Here is a 19,888-nt window from a genome sequence, read left to right on the forward strand (position 1 = left end):
GAGTAAAGGTCCCTCTACACTGTTCCATTAAACACTCCCAGGACAGGTACAGCACGAGGTTAGATACCGAGTATAGCTCCCTCTACACTGTCCCCATCAAACACTTGCAGGACAGGTACAGCACGGGGTTAGACACAGAGTACATCTCCCTCTACACTGTTCCATCAAACACTCCCAGGACAGGTACAGCACGGGGTTAGACACAGAGTACATCTCCCTCTACACTGTCCAATCAAACACTCCCAGGACAGGTACAGCAAGGGGTTAGATACAGAGTAAAGCTCCCTCTACACTGTTCCATTAAACACTCCCAGGACAGGTACAGCACAGGGTTAGATACAGAGTAAAGGTCCCTCTACACTGTTCCATTAAACACTCCCAGGACAGGTACAGCAAGGGGTTAGATACAGAGTAAAACTCCCTCTACACTGTCCCCATCAAACACTCCTAGGACAAGTACAGCACAGGGTTAGATACAGAGTAAAGCTCCCTCTACACTGTCCCCATCAAACACTCCCAGGACAGGTACAGGATGGACAAATACACAGTAACACTAGCTCCACAGAGCTCCATCAAATATCCGAAGAAGGAACACAGGATCTGTTCTGGAGGGTGCTGGCATGATCCCCAGTAAAGTGTTCGGAATCTGAGGAGAATGTGGGAAGAGAATGGAAGAAAATAAATTATTCCCGGGCATTGGCTACTGGGAATGGAAACACAGTCGGTTAGCAGTAAGGAACTTGACAGTCTCAGCAGCATGTATTTTTTGAAGATTTATTTTACATTTACAAATAACAGTTAAGAAGCAGATGAACAATCTTTGCCCCATGAATGTATCAATCTCTGCTGATCGCTGCTAGTCTCTGCCATTCTCTGATGGTTGCCGCCAGTCTCTCTGATCTCTGCCATTCTCAACTGTCTCGGACAGTTGTTGCTGGTCATTGCTGCTCTCTGCCACTATCTGCTGGACTCTGCCAGTGCTTGCTCATCTCCCATCAGTCTCTGCACATCCTCCGCCGGTTGCACCAGTTTCTACTAGTCTCTGTCAACCTCTGCTGGCCTCCGTCAGTCTCTGTCAGTGCCTGCTGGTCTCTGCCAGTCTCTGCCGGTTGCTGCCTGTCACATCACTTGGCCTCTGCCTCCAGAAACCAAACCCAATGATAATGCCAAGAAGAGTGAGTGAGAGGGCTGCTGCTCCAATCACAATTCTGACCTTCACGCCTCCTTGTGTCACTCTCTCTGCTGACACATAACAGTGTTATTAAAATGATATTGATAAATAATAATTTACTACCAATTCTGTACTTCATTAAGCCACAAACTAGTACTGTCCATGTCTGATATTCGAGAAATAATGTTTTACATTTATGTGCAACCTTTCATGAACACAAGATTAGTTTGAGATTGGTGTAGGACTATGGGGGGAAGAGTGGGACAATGGACCATTTTGAGATTGATACAGGGCTATGAGGTCAGAGGAGGACAATAGGATTAGTTTGGGATCAATACAGGGCTACAGGGAGAGAACAGGACTGTGGAATTAGTCTGGGATTGATACAGGGCTATGCAAAGAGAGTGGGAGAGCGGAATTATTTTGCAATTGATATAGGGCTATGGGAAGAGAGTGAGACAGTGGGATTAGTTTGGGATTGAGAAAGGGATATGGGGAGAGAGTGGGGCAATGGGATTAATTTGGGATTACTCTAGCAAACAGCACAATCACAAAGGGCCAAATGACTGTTCCATAGACTTGATCACTCGCTCAATCAAATATTGTTTCTGCAGTATACACCCCACTCGCACCCCAGCTCAACAGTCCTGTTGTCCTCCTGTTGTGGGCCAAGTGAAACAGCTTAATCCAGTCTACATTGTAGCAGCAAAGAATATCGTAAGAACATAAGAAACAGGAGCAGAAGTAGGTGATATGGTCTCTCAAGCCTGATCCATCAATCAATAAAATCATTGCTGAACCTCTACATCAATCCTCTTTTGCACCCTACCCTAGACATAATGTGACTAGAGTCCACAGGGATCAGTGTTGTGGCCTCAACTATCCACTATTTATTTAGAACAGAGTTGATGGGATGGAAAGCTGTATATCCAAATTTTCTGAGGACACAAAGAAATTAGTTAGCAGTGTAGATGGAAACTTAGAACCCACAAGAGTTATTGATAGACTAAGTGATGGACAAAACTATGGCAAATGCATTTCAATGTAGGTCATCCACTTAGGATCTAAAAAGGATAGAACAGCCTATTTTCTAAATGGGGAAAGGGTAAAACAGCAGCAGTCCAAAAAGTACTTGGGAGTCCAGGTACACAGGTCATTAAAATGTCCTGAATAGGTTCAGAAAATAATCAAAGTGGGTTAATGGAATACAAAATTAAGAGGGGAATAGATAGAGCGAACAGGATAAAATTGTTTCCCTTGATGGAGAATTCTAGAACCAGGGGACATAGATTCAAGATAAGTGGCAGAAGGTGTAGGGGGGACATGAGGAAGAACTTTTTTACGCAGAGGGTAGTGGGTGTCTGGAATTCACTGCCTAAGTTGGTGGTAGAGGCAGAAACTCTAAACTCTTTTAAAAAGTACCTGGATCTGCACCTTAAGTGCTGTAAACTGCAGGGCTATGGGTCGGGTGTAGGAAGGTGGGATTAGAAAGGGCACCTGAGTGCCCTTGGGCTAGCATGGACAAGATGGGCTGAATGGCCTCCTTCTGTGCTGTAACTTTTCTATGGTTCTATGGTTTGGAAGTCTCTTCTGCAAAAGGTGATTGATGCTACATCGATTGTTAATTTCTAAAAAAATGGCATTGATAGATTTTTGTTAACCATATTAATAAGGGATTTGGGACAAAGGAGGGTAACTGGAGTTGAGTCACAGCTCAATCACTGGATGGTGGAACAGGCTCATGAGGCCTATATCCCTCATTGTATAGGAATGCCCCAATCCTTCTGACTACCAACACTTAGCAGTCTCTCACCTTTTAAAAAATAAACAGGCAAGACCAGCTAACCCAACCCTGGGGCTTCTTGCTCTGAATGAGCGAACCGAGTGATAAGACCATAAGACATAGGAGCAGAAATTAGGCCCTTCGGCCCATCGAGTCTGCTCAGCCATTCAATCATGGCTGATAAGTTTCTCAACCCCATTCACCCGCCTTCTCCCCGTAACCTTTGATCCCCTTACCAATCAAGAACCTATCGATCTCGGTCTTAAATACACTCAATGACCTGGCCTCCACAGCCTTCTGTGGCAATGAATTCCATAGATTCACCACTCTCTGGCTAAAGAAGTTTCTCCTCATCTCTGTTCTAAAAGGTCTTCTCTTTACTCTGAGGCTGTGTCCTCGGGTCCTAGTCTCTCCTACTAATGGAAACATCTTCCCCAGGTCCACTCTATCAGCAGTATTCTGTAAATTTCAATCAGATCCCCCCTCATCCTTCTAAACTCCATTGAGTATAGACCCAGAGTCCTCAAACGTTCCTCATATGTTAAGCCTTTCATTTCTGGGATCGTTCTCGTGAACCTCCTCTGGACCCTCTCCAGGGCCAGAATATCCTTCCTGAGATATGGGGCCCAAAATTGCTCACAATATTCTAAATGTAGTCTGACCAGAGCCTTATAAAGCCTCAGTAGCACATCCCTGCTTTTATATTCTAGTCCTCACGAATAAATGCCAACATTGCATTTGCCTTCCTAACTACCGACTCAACCTGCAAGTTAACCTTAAGAGAATCTTGGACTAGGACTCCCAAGTCCCTTTGCACTCCAGATTTCTGAATTCTCTCCCCATTTAGAAAATAGTCTATGCCTCTATTCTTCCTACCAAAGTGCATGACCTCACACTTCCCCATGTTGTATTCCATCTGCCACTTCTTTGCCCATTCTCCTAACCTGTCCAAATCCTTCTGCAGCCTCCCCGCCTCCTCAATACTACCTGTCCCTCCACCTATCTTTGTATCATCTGCAAACTTAGCCAGGATGCCCTCAGTTCCTTCATCTAGATCATTAATGTATAAAGTGAAAAGTTGTGGTCCCAACACTGACCCCTGCGGAACTCCACTAGTCACCAGCCGCCATCCTGAGAAGGACCCCCTTATCCCCACTCTCTGCCTCCTGCCAGACAGCCAATCTTCTATCCATGCTAGTACCTTGCCTCTAAAACCATGGGCTGTTATCTTACTGAGCAGCCTCCTGTGCGGCACCTTGTCAAAGGCCTTCTGGAAGTCCAAGTAGATAACATCCACTGGCTCTCCTTTGTCTAACCTACTCGTTACCTCCTCAAAGAATTCTAACAGATTTGTCAGGCATGACCTCCCCTTGATGAAACCATGTTGACTTTGCCCGATTTTACCATGCACTTCCAAGTATTCTGAAATCTCATCCTTAATAATGGACTCTAAAATCTTACCAGCGACCGAGGTCAGGCTAATCGGCCTGTAATTTCCCATCTTTTGCCTCACTCCCTTCTTAAACAGGGGGGTTACATTAGCGACTTTCCAGTCCCCTGGGACCCTCCCTGACTCCAGTGATTCCTGAAAGATCACCACTAACGCCTCCACTATCTCTTCAGCTATCTCCTTCAGAACTCTGGAGTGTAATCCATCTGGTCCAGGTGATTTATCCACCTTCAGACTTTTCAGTTTTCCTAGCACCTTCTCCTTGTTAATAGCCACAATACTCACCTCTGCCCCCCGACTCTCTTGAACTTTGGGGATGTCACTCGTGTCTTCCAGCGTGATGACTGACGCAAAGTACCTATTCAGTTCCTCCGCCATTTCTTTGCTCCCCACTACTACTTCTCCAGCGTCATTTTCCAGTGGCCCAATGTCTACTTTTGCCTCTCTCTTACCCTTTATATATCTAAAAAACTCTTGCAATCTTCTTTTATATTACTGGCTAGTTTACCCTCATATTTAATCTTCTCCCTCCTTATTTCTTTTTAGTTGTCCTCTGTTGGTCTTTGTAGGCTTCCCAATCCCCTGGTTTCCCACTGCTCTTCACCGCATTGTATGCTTCCTCTTTAGCTTTTATGCTGTCCCTAACTTCCCTTGTCAGCCATGGTTGTCTCGTCCTCCCTTTAGTATGCTTCTTCTTCCTAGGGATGAATTTTTGCTGTGTCTCCGAAATTACTCCCAGAAACTCCTGCCATTGCTGTTCCACTGTCTTTCCTGCTAGGCTCGTCTCCCAGTCAATTCTGGCCAGCTCCTCCTCATGCTTCTGTAGTTGCCTTTATTCAACTGTAATACCGCTACATCTGATTCCAGCTTTTTTCTCTCAAATCGCAGGGTAAATTCTATCATATTATGGTCACTTCCTCCTAAGGGTTCCTTCACCTTAAGCTCCTTTATCAAATCTGCCTCATTACACATCAGTAAATCTAGAATTGCCTGTTCCCTAGTGGGCTCCACCACAAGCTGCTCCAAAAAGCCATCTCGTAGACATTTCACAAATTCCTTTTCTTGGGATCCACTACCAACCTGATTTTCCCAGTCTACCTGCATATTGAAATCCCCCCATGATCACTGCAACCTTGCCTTTCTTACATGCCTTTTCTATCTCCTGGTGTATCTTGTGCCCCACATCCTGACTGCTGTTCGGAGGCCTGTACATAACTCCCGTTATGGTTTTTTTTACCTTTGCTGTTCCTCAACTCTACCCACACATATTCTACATCATCTGACCCTACGTCATTTCTTGCTATCGATTTAAATTCATTTCTTACTAACAAAGCAACCCCACCCCCTCTGCCAACCTGCCTATCTTTTCGATAGGATGTATATCCTTGGATATTTAGCTCCCAGTCCTGATCCCCTTGCAACCACATCATATCTGCCAATTTCAATCTGCGCCACAAGCTCATTTACCTTATTTCATATACTGCGTACATTCAGATACAACACCTTCAGTCCTGTATTTCCCGGCCCCTTTCTCATTGTCGTCCTTTTATCTGGTGTGTTTGAAGTTAGATTCCTAGCCCTTTCCAAACACTCTGTCCTATTTTCTACCAGGGCTGGTGGAAGGACCCTGCCACCATGTAACTAGTCACTTACCCCAGGGCATGTCAAGGCCCTGCAGGAGGCTGGCATGCTCGACATGACAGGAGTATCTCTCCCCATCATCTCCACTTAGCTCAATCGTTTTCATCACCCGGTATGTCTCATCCTGGTTGGGCAGCGTGCCACTGGTTTCACTGTCGGAGACCTCCTCGCCATTCCTCAGCCACGTCACATCGATGGGCCATGGATAAAAGCCCGTCACAAGGCAGGAGAGCCTCAGCCCTCGCTCAGCCTCGGTCTTATTCCCAATGAACACCTCCGGGGTGGCTGACAGATTGAAACAAAGACTAAAATCACTGACCTTGTAGTTCTGATGAGAGGTCATCAACCTTAACAATTAACCCCCTTTCTCTCTCCACAGGTGCTGCCGAGATTTACCTGCCTTTTCTAGTTCTTTCAGAACTCCAGCACCTTTTGGATTTTGTCTTTCTATTCATGACAAATTCTCTTTTAATTCCTTTATCATTTCCCTGTCCATCAACCTTCTCAGCTGAAGGCAGGTGACTGGTGCTGTGACATACAACATAAGGAAAGAGAAGCTGAGGGGGTGACCGACTAGATGTTTTTAAAATTATGAAGGGGTTCAGTATGGAGATGTAGAGAAGATGGGGGAGTGGGTGGTGGTGGCATTGTGGTAGCTTCACTGGACTAGTAATCTAGAAGCCCAGGCTAATGTCCTGGGAACAAGGGTTCAAATCCCATCACAGCAGCTGGTGGAATTTAAATTTGATTAATAAAATCTGGAATTATGAAGCATATGAAAAATTGCTGGTCTTGCCAGCCTATGAAAGAATAAAGAATAATGTTGTTCCACTTGGGCAGATGACAAAGACCATAAATATACAATAGTCATGAATAAAGACTTCAGGAGAAACTTCCTTACCCAGAGAGTGGTGAGAATATGAAATTCACAATTCACCCAGGGAGTGGTTGAGGTGAATAGTAGAGCTACATTGTACTAGCTGAGCACATGAGGGAGAAAGGAATAGAAGGACGTACTGATAGGGTGAGATGAAGTCAGCTGGGAAACAGCTCGTGTGGAACATAAATGCCTGCATAGACCAGTTGGGCCAAATGGCCTCTTTCTGCGCTTTGAATTCTCTATAATTCGACACAAAGCCACACTTTTGCATGGCACACAGGTACCCATTATTCACACAATGAGACCCAGGAAGCCATTCAACAAAGTGGGTATTATAGCTTAGGCCAATCCTATCCCATCCTGACATGATGACTAGGTAAAAAAATTGAATTTAGCTCAGCTGCCGAAATCCTACCCCCTCCCCACCTCACACCCTACAGCAAGCACTGCTGTGCATTGTGGCCAGTTGCAGCACCAACTCACTTGTACCCTGTCCAGGAGCAGCTGGCTAAGGAGAGACCCGGGCATAAAATTTAGTCTGTACCACTGGGGGGGCGCTCCCTCTGGTCACCATTCCCACGACGTACCTCTCCTCTGCAAAACCCCTTGCCCACACTCGAGGTAAATCAGCAGCCATTTCACACAGTCCTTTTCCAACAGAGCCTTGAAGTACTTGTTCATGAAGGAGTTGGCATTCCATCGGGCTGCTAACCTCTGGAACTCTGGATTTAGCGCGATCCAACTTCTTCTGTCCTTGTCAAAAACAAATGCATCCTCTCCCTTGTATCCCAGCTTTATAAAGCCATCTGTAGAATTATCGCTGGATATTTTGCAGCCACATGTTCCCTGGACAAAGAAAATACCTGGAAAGAGCATTAGTATTCAAATCAATCCACAACGTGAAAAGGGTTCAATCAGGTAGTTTGCATTTATACAGCAATTTTAACAGCATAAAATGTTCCAAGGCTTTGCAGAGGGGCATCATTGAACTAGATTTGACCCTGGGCCACACGAGAAGATATCAGGGCAGGTGATCGAAAGCTTTTATAAAGGGGTCAGTTTTCAGTAACACCTCAAAGAGGGAGAGAGAGGTGGAGAGCTTAATGGAAGGAATTCCACAGAAACAATTTCCCCTAATGGGGGGGAATCAAGGACAATCAGGATTGAAATGTCTTCAGGGCTCTGCCCTGCAGTGAAAAGAGATGGTAGCTCCTGCTGAATGATTCCTTGAGCAGACTGTCAAAGTTATTTGGAAGAATACCTCATCGCCAGGACTTTCAAACAAGCCGCAAGGCATAGCTTGATGAGAAAGATCCTCCCCAATCAGATCCTCTCTGCAAGTCCGGAGTCACACCCTCTCTGCAGACTGCTCTTGAGGTGGCTGTGTTGGGGAAGAGACCATCACCCACCTCCCTCTGGAATATGCCTTTTTGCTAAGCAGGTCTGGAATAAGATGCAGCAGCTTTTGTCGAGATTCATCCAGAGCAGTTCCATAATGTAGGGCTCTGTGCTCTGCGGGCTGTTCCCAGGGACACATCCAGAGATAAACGTCATCTGTTGCTGGAGGACCATGAACTCGGGTGAACAGCACACTCTGTCCTGCCCGAAACTTGTTGGTCTTCCAGTGCCAAGAGCTGTCAATGATCCAGTGTTGCAGACTGGCACATCCCAAAGTCCAGGACTGCGTGCCCATGGACGCAGTAACATTTGGAACAGCCATTGCAGAGGCTCAATGGGGAAAGGCCACTGTCTAAGGCCCTCCTGCCATTGTATACTGAGAGGCTGGAAACCGTGTAAAACCCCTTGGGCCATACGTTTGACATATAAATGTACATTGTAAGTATAACCTGTAATTTTAAGCGTAGTGAGGCACCTCAGATTGCCACTGCATTGAATGAAACTGATCCATTTTGCAAGTTATATGATGTCAAATTTGAAATGTTTTGTTAATGTACTTTTATAAATGTTAGAAATAAAGTTTAATTTGGGGGGAAAAAAACCAAGGACAATCGCATCATCTTAAAATTAGAGCCAGCACATCTGGGAGCGAAATCAGGAAGCACTTTTCCACAGAAAGGGTGATAATAAGATGGAACTCTCTCTGTCTCTGTCCCTCTCTCTCTCTCTAAAAGTCCATCGATGTTGGGGGACAATTGGAACATCAAAGGCAGAAATCAAAAGATTTTTTACTTCTCTTCAGCTCTGAAGAAGAGCCATACAGACTCGGAACTTTAACTCTGTTTCCCTCTCCACAGATGCTGCTAGACCTGCTGAGTTTTTCCAGCATTTTTCATTTTTATTTCAGCGTCCGCAGTATTTTGCTTTCATCAAAAGATTTTTGTTGGGTAAGGATATCAAACGATAAGCAAAGTCAGGTCGATGGGTCAAAATGCAGATCAGTTGTTAACTAACTGAATGATGGAGTAGGCTCGAGGGACTGAGAAACGTTATCCAGTTCCTACATTCCTAGTTACATTCAACTGAGACTCCATCCACCTGGCTCACCACCACCGTCTCTTCATTTTATAAAGGGCAATAAATACGGCCTTGCCAGCGATGCCCACATCTCAAGAAATTTTTTTTTTAGAAGTCCCGCTGTGCAGAACTTTTAACTTAGTAGAAGCTTACATAGTATTTACGGCAGAGAAAGAAGCCATTTGGCCCAAGCAGTCCATGGTTTAGAAGACAAGAGGAGCATCTTGTGACAAGGAATCACTGATCTCGGGAACAATTTGTCAGGATATGCAGTGAGTGTGGATTGGAGTGTTTGAAAGGAAGCAGGATGATATTTCAAGTTATCAAGGGTTTGTGAGGTTAACAGGGACCAGTCTAGTCTTCTGCACCTTCCTCAATTCGCCAGCAGAGGAAGTTTTTAGAGATTTTGTTCTCCTATATTGCCCAACGTTTAGTTCATACTTTTTGCCTGTCCAATCAGATTTCATAACTCTGACAGTGAGCTAATATTATCACTGTGCCAAAGTAGTATATTGGGCTGACAGTACTGAAGGAGGGCTGCACTGTCAGAGGGTCGGTGCTGAGGGAGTGCTGCACTGTCAGAGGGTCAGTACTGAGGGAGTGCTGCACTGTCGGAGGGTCAGTACTGAAGGAGTGCTGCACTGTCAGAGGGTCGGTGCTGAGGGAGTGCTGCACTGTCAGAGGGTCAGTACTGAGGGAGTGCTGCACTGACAGAGGGTCAGTACTGAGGGAGTGCTGCACTGTCAGAGGGTTGCCAGGTTATTCCAGAAAGTGACAATGAACAGCTAATTTCAAGTCATTTATTAGGCGTGAAGTGGTTCAGAAATTTCTAAGGCTCTGTATCAATACAAATCCTTTCCTCCAGTCATGGTCACTACACTGTCACTGTGAGGACACCTACCTGAAGCTCCACGGCGCTGCCGGTAAAATATCTCGATGTTTCCTCTGACGAGACCTTGGAATCCTGCCATTGTGATAGTCATGGCAGCCCAATGATCCCTCTGGAAGGACTCAGCCATCCATCGCTGTCTGGGTACAATCTGCTGCAGGGTGCTGTCGAAATAGGCTATCTGGCAGTCGTCCAGCATCGCCACCAAACTGTACTCAGGCAGCTCAGCCTGGCCAAAATTCAGTAAGTAGTAGAATGCGAGGATGTGAAAATCTGCAGGGTCACAAACAGGAACCTGACTCAAATTGTCATCGATTGTAAACTAACTGAAAGTGAGAATGGCACATGTTAATACTAAATTAGAGCACAAGACATAGGAGCAGGAGTAGGCCACAAGGCCCCTCGAGCCTGCTCTGCCATTCAATAAGGTCATGGCTAACCTTCTAGCTCAACTCCATTATCCTGCCCAATCCCCATATTCCTTGATTCCCTTACTGCCCTAGAATCTATCAAGCTCAGTCCCAAATATACCTGTTATAGAGCTGCCTTGTCACCAGTTTGTTACAGAGTTGCTCTTCAGACAGACTTCCTTAGTGGAAATATTTGGTTTATTTACTAGACAGCCAGCAGCAACTACATGTGTGCTTTCAACTCCATAACTTCATCTCTACTGTCTGTGGAGGTAACCCACACTGTTAACACATTGGTTTACACAGGTCATGCAATCTTACATCACAGGATATTCTTAAAGCTACAGTCCAACATTTCCCAAAACTATAATTACTACAATATCCATGAATAGGCATCCACAATTTTCTGGGATAGAGAATTCCAAAGATCACAGTTACAATATTGTGTCCAAGTTTGGATCCTGTCAAGGTCAGGGAGAGGTTGTGGAAGAGATTTGCCCAGGTCATTCCCTTGGTCTGAGGGGATTGAGCAACGAGGAGAGACTGGGATTCTTTCCACTGAGACAGACAAGGTCAAGAAGATCTTATTGAGGTGGCAAAGCTATTGGTGGGGTCAGTAAAGTAATGAGAATCAACATTTCTTATTGTTTGGTGAGTCAGTAACAATAGGGGCATAAGCTAAACATCATCATTACAGGAGCAAAGGGAGCGTTTATTTTCACGGAGAGGAATATTGGAATATGGAAGCCGGGGTTTTCTGCCACCTCTCAAAATGGACGCCAGCAATCCTTACTGGAAAATTCCTCTCGTGATTCTCCCGCCACAGGTGGGTACACTGGCATTGTCCGATATGCCAATTTATTCAAATTAACAACACAGTAAGATGATTTATTTTTATATTCATTCACGGGATATGGGCGTTGCTGGCAAATTTGTTGCCAATCCCTAATTGCCCTTGAACTGGGTGGCTTGCTAGGCCATTTCAGCAGGCAGTTAACAGTCAACCACATTGACTGGAGTCACATGTAGGCCAGACCAGGTAAGGATGGCAGCTTTCCTTCCCTAAGAGACATTATTGAACCAGATGGATTTTTACGACACGCGATGATAGTTTCATGATCACCCTACCTGAGACTAGCTTTATATTCCACATTTATTATTTAATTAAAATTCCACCAGCTGCCTTGGTGGGATTTGAACTGAGTGTCCCCAAAAGCTTTAGCTTGGCTTCTGGATTACTAGTCCAGTGACATTACCACTACACCACCACCTCCCCATATCTCAGGAATGTTTTGAATTACTGTAAAGTCAGCAGCGAATTCTCTCCATAATCAGACACATTGTTCACTTTGACCTTGACTCACTCAGACTATAATAAACCTGTAGTTTGCTTAGAAATAAAAATTCATTCTTGGGCAGAGCAGCAGCTTGGGCAGTGCCAAAGTTCATTGTGTTTCTGTGAGGCGAAGGTGGAGCCGGAGGGCAGGGTTAGACTCTACACCGACTTCAGTGTCTCCTGAATGATGGAGGAGGAGGTTCAGAAAGAATTTACATTTATATAGCGCCTGTCACAACCTCAGGACATCCCAAAAGGCTTCAAACCAATGAAGTAGTTCTGAAGTGTAATCACTGGTGTCTTGAAGGAAACTGCATTCATTACATGAGGTGGTTTGAACCCAGAGCTAATGCTGTTATAATATGAGGATATGTTGCATTGATTAGTGTATGCTCCATTAAATAGTGAAGAGTAAGGGGCTGTGTAATTTAGATGGTTAAAGAATTTGAAATGGTGGATAGAGGAAAACTGTTAGGGATGGACAATAAATGTGGTTTTGCCAGTGATGCCCACATCCCATAAACAAATAAAACTAAATTTTAGTGGGGGATTGCAGGACAAGGGGGCAGTGACATCAGGAAGCACTTCTTCACACAAAAGATGATGGAAATCTGGAACTCTCTGTCTCAAAGAGTTGTTGAAGCTGGGAGAGTCAGGTGAATTTTTTGAAACAGATGGATGGGATTTTTGTTAGGCAAAGAAGTTAAAGGTAATGGAAGCAAGACGGATTGATGGAGTGAAGATAGAAGTCAGCTATAATATAATTGAATGGTGGAATAGGTTCCAGGGGTTGAATAGCAACCTCCTGTTTCTATGAGATGCTTTGACTGGGTACAGCAGCTTACATCAATACAGATAGACACCTCAGAGCACCTAGCAGGAGGGAAAGCCAAGAATAAGGAGCGTTAGCAGATTCAAAATCACAGTTCACATAGAAGGATCTACAGCAGCTTCTGGAGGGTGGGAAGAGACAAGGCAGACATACTGAGGAAGAGTGCTGAAGAGGACTGGGGCATGAGAGACTGAGACTCAAGAACTACCAGAGCAGAGGCAATGGAGGTGGAGAATAAGCCAGAGTGGAGCAGCATGTGGCAACTACGACTGGAAGAGGTTGCATAGGCAGGAAGGATGGAGGCCACGGAGGGCTTTAAAATGTAGAAATGAACTTTAAGATCAGTTCCGCGGAGTGAGAGGAGCTGATGAGGTTTGACAAGGGATGGGGAGTGGGGGAAGAGGAAGAATAATCCACCCCAATGCAATATCAGGCGTGACTGTAGCTGAGTAACATCGGGGCAGATTTCCACCTTCGCCACCTGAATGTTAAGTAGCAACTGGGAGGAGAGCAGGAAGCAAAACCCGGAGAGGAGGATCACACAAGGGGGAAAAAAAAAGCTGCTGCACGTTCCTGTGATTGAGATCCAACCCACCTCCAGAAAATCCCATACCCAGGCCAGGTCTCCTTTCTGTTCCTCAGCCCAGCTGATGTTTAATGTCCAGGAGGTCAAGCGAAAATCTGGTCCATTACGTGAGAGAGAAAAGAAGAAACCTACTTCAAACACCCACCGAGGGAAGGGCATAAATATTGCTCAAAGAAATTCTCTCCCTGCCCTTCCCCTTTGCATTCTCCATTCCTAATCCCTCCCATTCTCATCCCTTCCTTTCAGTTCCATTGCCTTTTCCAATCCTCATCCCCACCCCTCACCTTCCCTTCTTTTCCCTTCCAAGTTACAGCTCTAATTCATGCCACCTCAATTACTATTATTTGTATGTCCATTTTGAAAATAATTGTCAGGCCATCAAACAGCTGCCCCATTGAAAAACTTTGCAAACAAATCTTTAACACAACTTCTCACTGTGACCCTCTCCTGCAGGGATCGTCCTTACTCTGAATCACTGACACACCGAAGGCAAAGAAAATGCTCCAGGCCCAGGGGACTCTCGACACTACCTCGTGACACTGCGGGTCTCCCCCTAATACTGTCCACAAATATAAGCTCTTTAAATTGCTTACCAGAGGAGACTGAGGACACAGAGCAAACATTCAGTAAAGTAACAAGCAGCATGTTGTAAAAACACACAGGACACTGATTAACCAGGAGAGAAGGTGCTATAACAGTAATGTAATCTCTTGTGCTTTTGAACACCAAGCTGGAGTGAAGCTACTTATTGGTCGTCGTGCAGCAGATCTGATAACCAGGTCCAGTGAGGCTGAAAGGATTGTTCTGGTCACTGGTTACCTGGGGCTGGAGTCTACTTAGATTCAATTTCAAAGGTGGATTTGAAAGATTACATGAAGTAACTCTGCATTATGAAGTAACTTGTTGCTTACCAGTAAGTTAAATATGTATCAAAAATATAGAGAATGAGTGTTTTTTGAGATTTAACCCTTCCCCTCTCAGGTTGCTTGTGCAAAGCATTGCTCGGCTCTGAAGTACAGCATTCAGTTCTGGGCATTGCACCTCAGGAAGGATGCATTTGCCACTGAAGAGGTTCTGTGCAGGTTTACTACCATGATTCAGTGAAACCTGCTTAACTTCAACCCCAATGGACAACCCCGTAAATTCCAATGAAATGGGTATTTACAAAAATAAAGGTGAGTAACAACCTTCATTTGTCTGAATTTCTAACACTATCTTACATCAGGGAGAATACAGTATCCCTTACCAACTGAAGAGAAATGCTCACCTCCCAGGAGTATTTATAATGCTCCAAAGAAGTCAGTGATTGTTAGGTGGAGATCAGAAGTCATCAAAACCTCGCCCTATCTCACCCAGTGCATAAGCTTCCTCAAATGTTTCACTAGCTTTTGACTTGATGGATCAGCGCTGATATCACAGTGCAGAATCTACCTCTCTACCTTCTGCAACCTCCAGCTCTGGCCCATCTTCATTTGCACCCTCTGTGGCCTCTGTTTCCACTGTGTGCATCAGTCATCTCTTTGCGCTTTTCACATCCCAATGTCAACTCCAAAGCAAATTACAGCGTGTTCTGGAAATCAGACCTAAAAGAAGAGAAACTGGAAATACTCAGTGGGTCAGGCAGCATCTGTGAAAAGTGAGAGTTAATATTTCAGGTCAATGACCTTTCATCAGAACTGGATGTTGCAGATGAACAGCTTTTAAGCAAGTACAGAGGGAGGGAAAGTGGGAGCAGGATAGAAACAAAGAGAATTATTGATGAAGGTGAAAGAGGGTGATAAAGAAACAAGATTAGAATCAAAAGATGGATCCAGGAAACCTTTAGTGGTCAGCATCTAAACTTTTAATAGTCATTGCTAGGCCCAAAAGGCAGTAAAGTGCCTAATTGAAAGTTAAGAGCTTCAATGGATCAGTGTCAGATGCTGAGGACAGAAAGGTCAGAGTGGAAGTCGGGTGAAGAATTGAAATGACAGGTGACCAGAAGCTCAGTGGTCATTGCTTGCAGACTGAATGCAGGTGTTAGCAAAAGAAAGACCCAATGTGCTATTGGCCTCCTCAGTGCAGAGGAGAACATGTCGTGAGCAGCAAGATGAAAGAAATTAAGAAAATCACTGTTTTGTTGAGATGCAATGTTTGGCACCCTGGGCAGTGGGAAACTCTTTCGAGTTATCAACAGTCACAGATTGCAACTCTTTTGAGTACAATCACAGTTCTTGGTTTCGGGGAGTGGGACATGAACCCACAACCCTCTGATTCAAAGGCGAGGGTGCTACGAACTAAGCCACAGCTGACACCTCCCCTGGGTGGTGGGAAGGGGCAACATGAAAGGATCAAATGCATCAACGTGAAACACCACACACCTGCTCCCCCTCTGTCCCATAAGGAATGGTTGCTGACCCTGTAACTGATTACTATTTCAGCACCATTCGGTTATTTGATAGGTAATCAAGGTCCTTATTACAAAGTTGGCAAAAACAGAGAACTGCTGCATTAAATAGAGTCGGGGGCACAGATCCCAGTTCCTCACTTAAGGAACAGGACCGTGAGCAGAGAGAATGGAAGGAAATGGCGGGATCTGAAAATCTCGGCAGCTCTGTCCTGAACACCTGGCTGCACTGCAGGAATTCAATGGCTTTGGCAGTGGGATTAGTTTTGGATTGACTCAGGGCTATGGGGAGAAGAGCAGGCCAGTGGGATTAAATTGGGTTTGATACAGGGCTATGTGGGGATTGAGTGAGACAGTGAGATTAGTTTAGGATCAATATAGAGCTATGGGAAGCGAGCAGAGGAGTGGGAATAGTTTGGGATTGATACAGGGCTATGGGAAGAGAGTGAGGCAGTGGGATTAGTTTGGGATTGATACAGGGCTATGGGAAGAGAGTGAGGCAGTGGGATTAGTTTGGGATTGATACAGGGCTATGGGAAGAGAGTGAGGCAGTGGGGTTAGTTTGGGATTCAGGTCTATGTGGAAAGAGCAGGGGCAGCAGGATTAGCAGAGGAATATGGGGATTGAGTAGGACATTGGGATGAATTTGCTTTATTTTCCTCTCAAATTTTATTTTTGGATATCCAAAGTTACAGATTAAGGTGTCTGTCTGTCTCCATAGAGCCATAGAAAAGTTACGGTTAGAAAGAGGCCATTCAGCCCATCGTGTCTGCGCTGGCCAAAAAAAGAGAAAAAAGTAAACTAGCTGCTCATTTTAATCTCAACTCTCCAGCATGTGGTCCAGAGCCTTGCAGGATACTGCACTTGAGATGCAGATCCAGGTACCTTTTAAATGAGTTGAGCATGTGAGCCTCAACTACCAACTTGGGCAGTGAATCCAGACGCGCACAACCGTCTGGGGGAAATAAAATTTTCCTCATGTCCGCTCTAATCCTTCTAACAATCACTTTAAATCTATGTTCCCTGGTAATTGACCCCTCAGTTAGGGGAAACAAGTCTTTCCTGTCTACCCAATCCAGGCCCCTTGTAATTTTGAACGCCTCAATTAGGTCACACCTTAGCCTCCTCTGTTCTAAGGAAAACAACCCGAGTCTATCCAATCTTTCCTCATAGCTGCAATTTTCAAGCCCTGACAGCATTCTTATAAACAAACACAGAAAATGCTGGAAAAACTCAGCAGGTCTAACAGCATCTGCGGAGAGAAAGAAAAACAGAGTTAACGTTTCGAGTCCGTATGATTCTTCTTCAGAGCTCTGTTTTTTTTTCTCTCCACCGATGCTGTTAGACCTGCTGAGTTTTTCCAGCATGTTCTGCTTTTGTTTCAAATTTCCAGCATCCGCAGTATTTTGCTTTTATCTTAACATTCCTGTAAATCTCTTCTGTACTCTTTCCAGAGCAATTATATCCTTCCTGTAATGTGGTGACCAAGCTGTACACAAAATTCCAGCTGTGGCCTAACCAGCATTTTATACAGTTCCATAATTACATCCCCACTTTTTCATTCAATACCTCACACAATAAAGGAAAGCATTCCATATGCTTTCTTGACTACCTTGTCTGTCTGTCCTGACACCTTCAAGGACCTGTATACATACACTCCAAGGTCACTCAATTCCTCAACACCTCTCAATAACTTGCCGTTTACTGAGTATTCCATTGTCCTGTTTGCCCTCCCCAAATGTATGACCTCACACTTTTCCAGATTGAATACAACTAATTTTGTTTAATTCAGAAATAGAGTCAGGAATTTTTTTTATTCATTTATGGAATGTGCGTGTCACTGGTGAAGCCAGCATTTATTACCCATCCTAAATGCCCTTGAGCAGGTGATGTTGAGTTGCCTTCTTGAACCACTGCAGTCTCTGTGGTGTAGGTACACCCAGAGTGCTGTTAGGGAGGGAGTTCCAGGATCTTGACCCAGCGACTGTGTAGAAACGATGATATATTTCCAAGTCAGTAATGCCATTGAATGTCAAGAGGCGAAGGTTAGATTCTTTTTTGTTGGAGATGGTCATTGCCTGGCACTATCAGTGAACATCCCCACTTCTGACCTTACGATGGAAAGAAGATCATTGCTGAAGCCGCTGAAGATGGTTGGGCCTAGGACACTATGCTAAGGAACCCCTGCAGTGATGTCCTGGAACTGAGATAATTGACCTCCAACAACCACAACCATCTTCCTTTGTGCTAGGTATGACTCTAACCAATGGTGAGTTTTCCCCGATTCCCATTGACTTCTATTTGACAAGGGCTCCTTGATGCCACACTCATTATCACATGGAGTGAATTGAACTGGCAGAAGATTGGCATCTGTGATACAGGGGACCTCTGGAGGAGGCCGAAATGGATCATCCACTCAGCACTTCTGGCTGACGATTGTTGTAAATGCTTCAACCTCATCTTTTGCACTGATATGCTGGGCTCCCTCATCATTGAGAATGGGGATATTTGTGGAGCCTCCTCCTCCAGTGGGTTACTTAATTGTCCACCACCACTCACGACCGGGTGTGGCAGGACTGCAGATTTAGATCTAACCTATTGGTTGTGGAATTGCTTAGCTTTATCACTTGCTGCTTATGCTATTTGACATGCATGTAGTCCTGTGTTACAGCTTCACCAGGTTGACACCTCATTTTTAGGTATGCCTGGTGCTGCTTCTGGCATGCTCTGCTGCACTCTTCATTGAACCTGGGTTGATCCCCTGGCTTGGTGGTAATTGTACAATGGGTGATATACCAGGCCATGAGGTTACAGATTGTGGTTGCTGCTGCTGATGAGGCCCACAGTGCCTCATGGTTGCCCAGGCTTGAGTTGCTAGGTCTATTCAAAATCTATCCCATTTAGCACGGTGGTAGTGCCACACAACACAATGGAGGGTATCCTCATTGTGAAGGCAGGACTTTGTCTCCAGAATGACTGTGCGGTGGTCACTCCTACTGATACTGTCATGGACAGATGCCTCTATGGTATGTAGGTTGGTGGGGATGAGGCCAAGTATGCTTTTCCCTCTTGTTGGTTCCCTCACCACCTTCTGCAGACCCAGTCTAGCAGTTATGCTCCTTAGACTCGGCCAGCTCAGTCTGTAGTGGTTCTAGCAAGCCACTATTGGTGATGGACATTGAAGCCCCCATCCAGAGTACATTCTGTGTCCCACCAACCTCAATGCTTCCTCCAAATAGTGTTCATACAAACATAGAAAAATTGAAACAGGAGTAGGTCATTCGGCCCTTCAAGCCTGCTCTGCCATTCAATATGATAATAGCTGATCCTCTATCTCAATGCCATACTTCCATTCTCTCCTCATACCCCTTGATGCCTTTAGACTCTAGAAATCTATCTATTTCCTTCTTAAATATATTCAGTGACTTGCCTCCCACAGCCCTCTGTGGTAGAGAATCCCACAGGCTCACCACCCTCTGAGTGAAGAAGTTTCTCCTCATCTCAGTACTAAATAGCCTACCCTGTATCCTGCGATTGTGACCCCTTCTTCTAGACCCCCCAGCCAGAGGAAACATCATCCCTGCATCCAGTCCTGTCAGGACTTTATATGAGGATTTTATATTTTATATTGGTGGATTTTAGTCAACCAATATCCATTACAAGCCTACCGACTCCCACAGCTACCTCGACTACAGCTCCTCACACCCTGCTTCCTGTAAGGACTCCATACCATTCTCAGTTCCTTCGCCTCCATCGCATCTGTTCTGATGACGCTACCTTCAAAAACAGCTCCTCTGACATGTCCTCCTTCTTCCTTAACCGAGGTTTTCCACCCACGGTCGTTGACAGGGCCCTCAACCGTGTCCGGCCCATCTCCCGCGCATCCGCCCTCACACCTTCTCCTCCCTCCCAGAAACATGATAGGGTCCCCCTTGTCCTTACTTATCACCCCACCAGCCTCCGCATTCAAAGGATCATCCTCCGCCATTTCCGCCAACTCCAGCATGATGCCACCACCAAACACATCTTCCCTTCACCCCCCCGGCGGC

The 19,888-nt window shown here is 45.2% G+C and overlaps 1 protein-coding gene across 1 annotated transcript in view; it reads right to left on the reverse strand.

The window, feature by feature from the left end:
• Positions 1 to 834: 834 nt before the first annotated feature.
• The window catches only part of LOC144695154 (major histocompatibility complex class I-related protein 1-like), a 34,272-nt gene continuing 15,218 nt past the window's right edge, over positions 835 to 19,888 (reverse strand). Inside the window, exons 2-5 of the mRNA XM_078566050.1 lie at positions 10,302 to 10,562; positions 7,513 to 7,788; positions 6,058 to 6,330; positions 835 to 1,239 (exon numbers count right to left, since the gene is read on the reverse strand). Of these exons, the coding sequence (XP_078422176.1) occupies positions 1,076 to 1,239; positions 6,058 to 6,330; positions 7,513 to 7,788; positions 10,302 to 10,488 (900 nt within the window). The 5' untranslated portion in view covers positions 10,489 to 10,562 and the 3' untranslated portion in view covers positions 835 to 1,075. The remainder of the gene's footprint in view (positions 1,240 to 6,057; positions 6,331 to 7,512; positions 7,789 to 10,301; positions 10,563 to 19,888) is intronic.

Source organism: Cetorhinus maximus, chromosome 21 (genome assembly GCF_964194155.1).
Source record: "Cetorhinus maximus chromosome 21, sCetMax3.hap1.1, whole genome shotgun sequence".
Classification (NCBI taxonomy): Eukaryota; Metazoa; Chordata; class Chondrichthyes; order Lamniformes; family Cetorhinidae; genus Cetorhinus; species Cetorhinus maximus.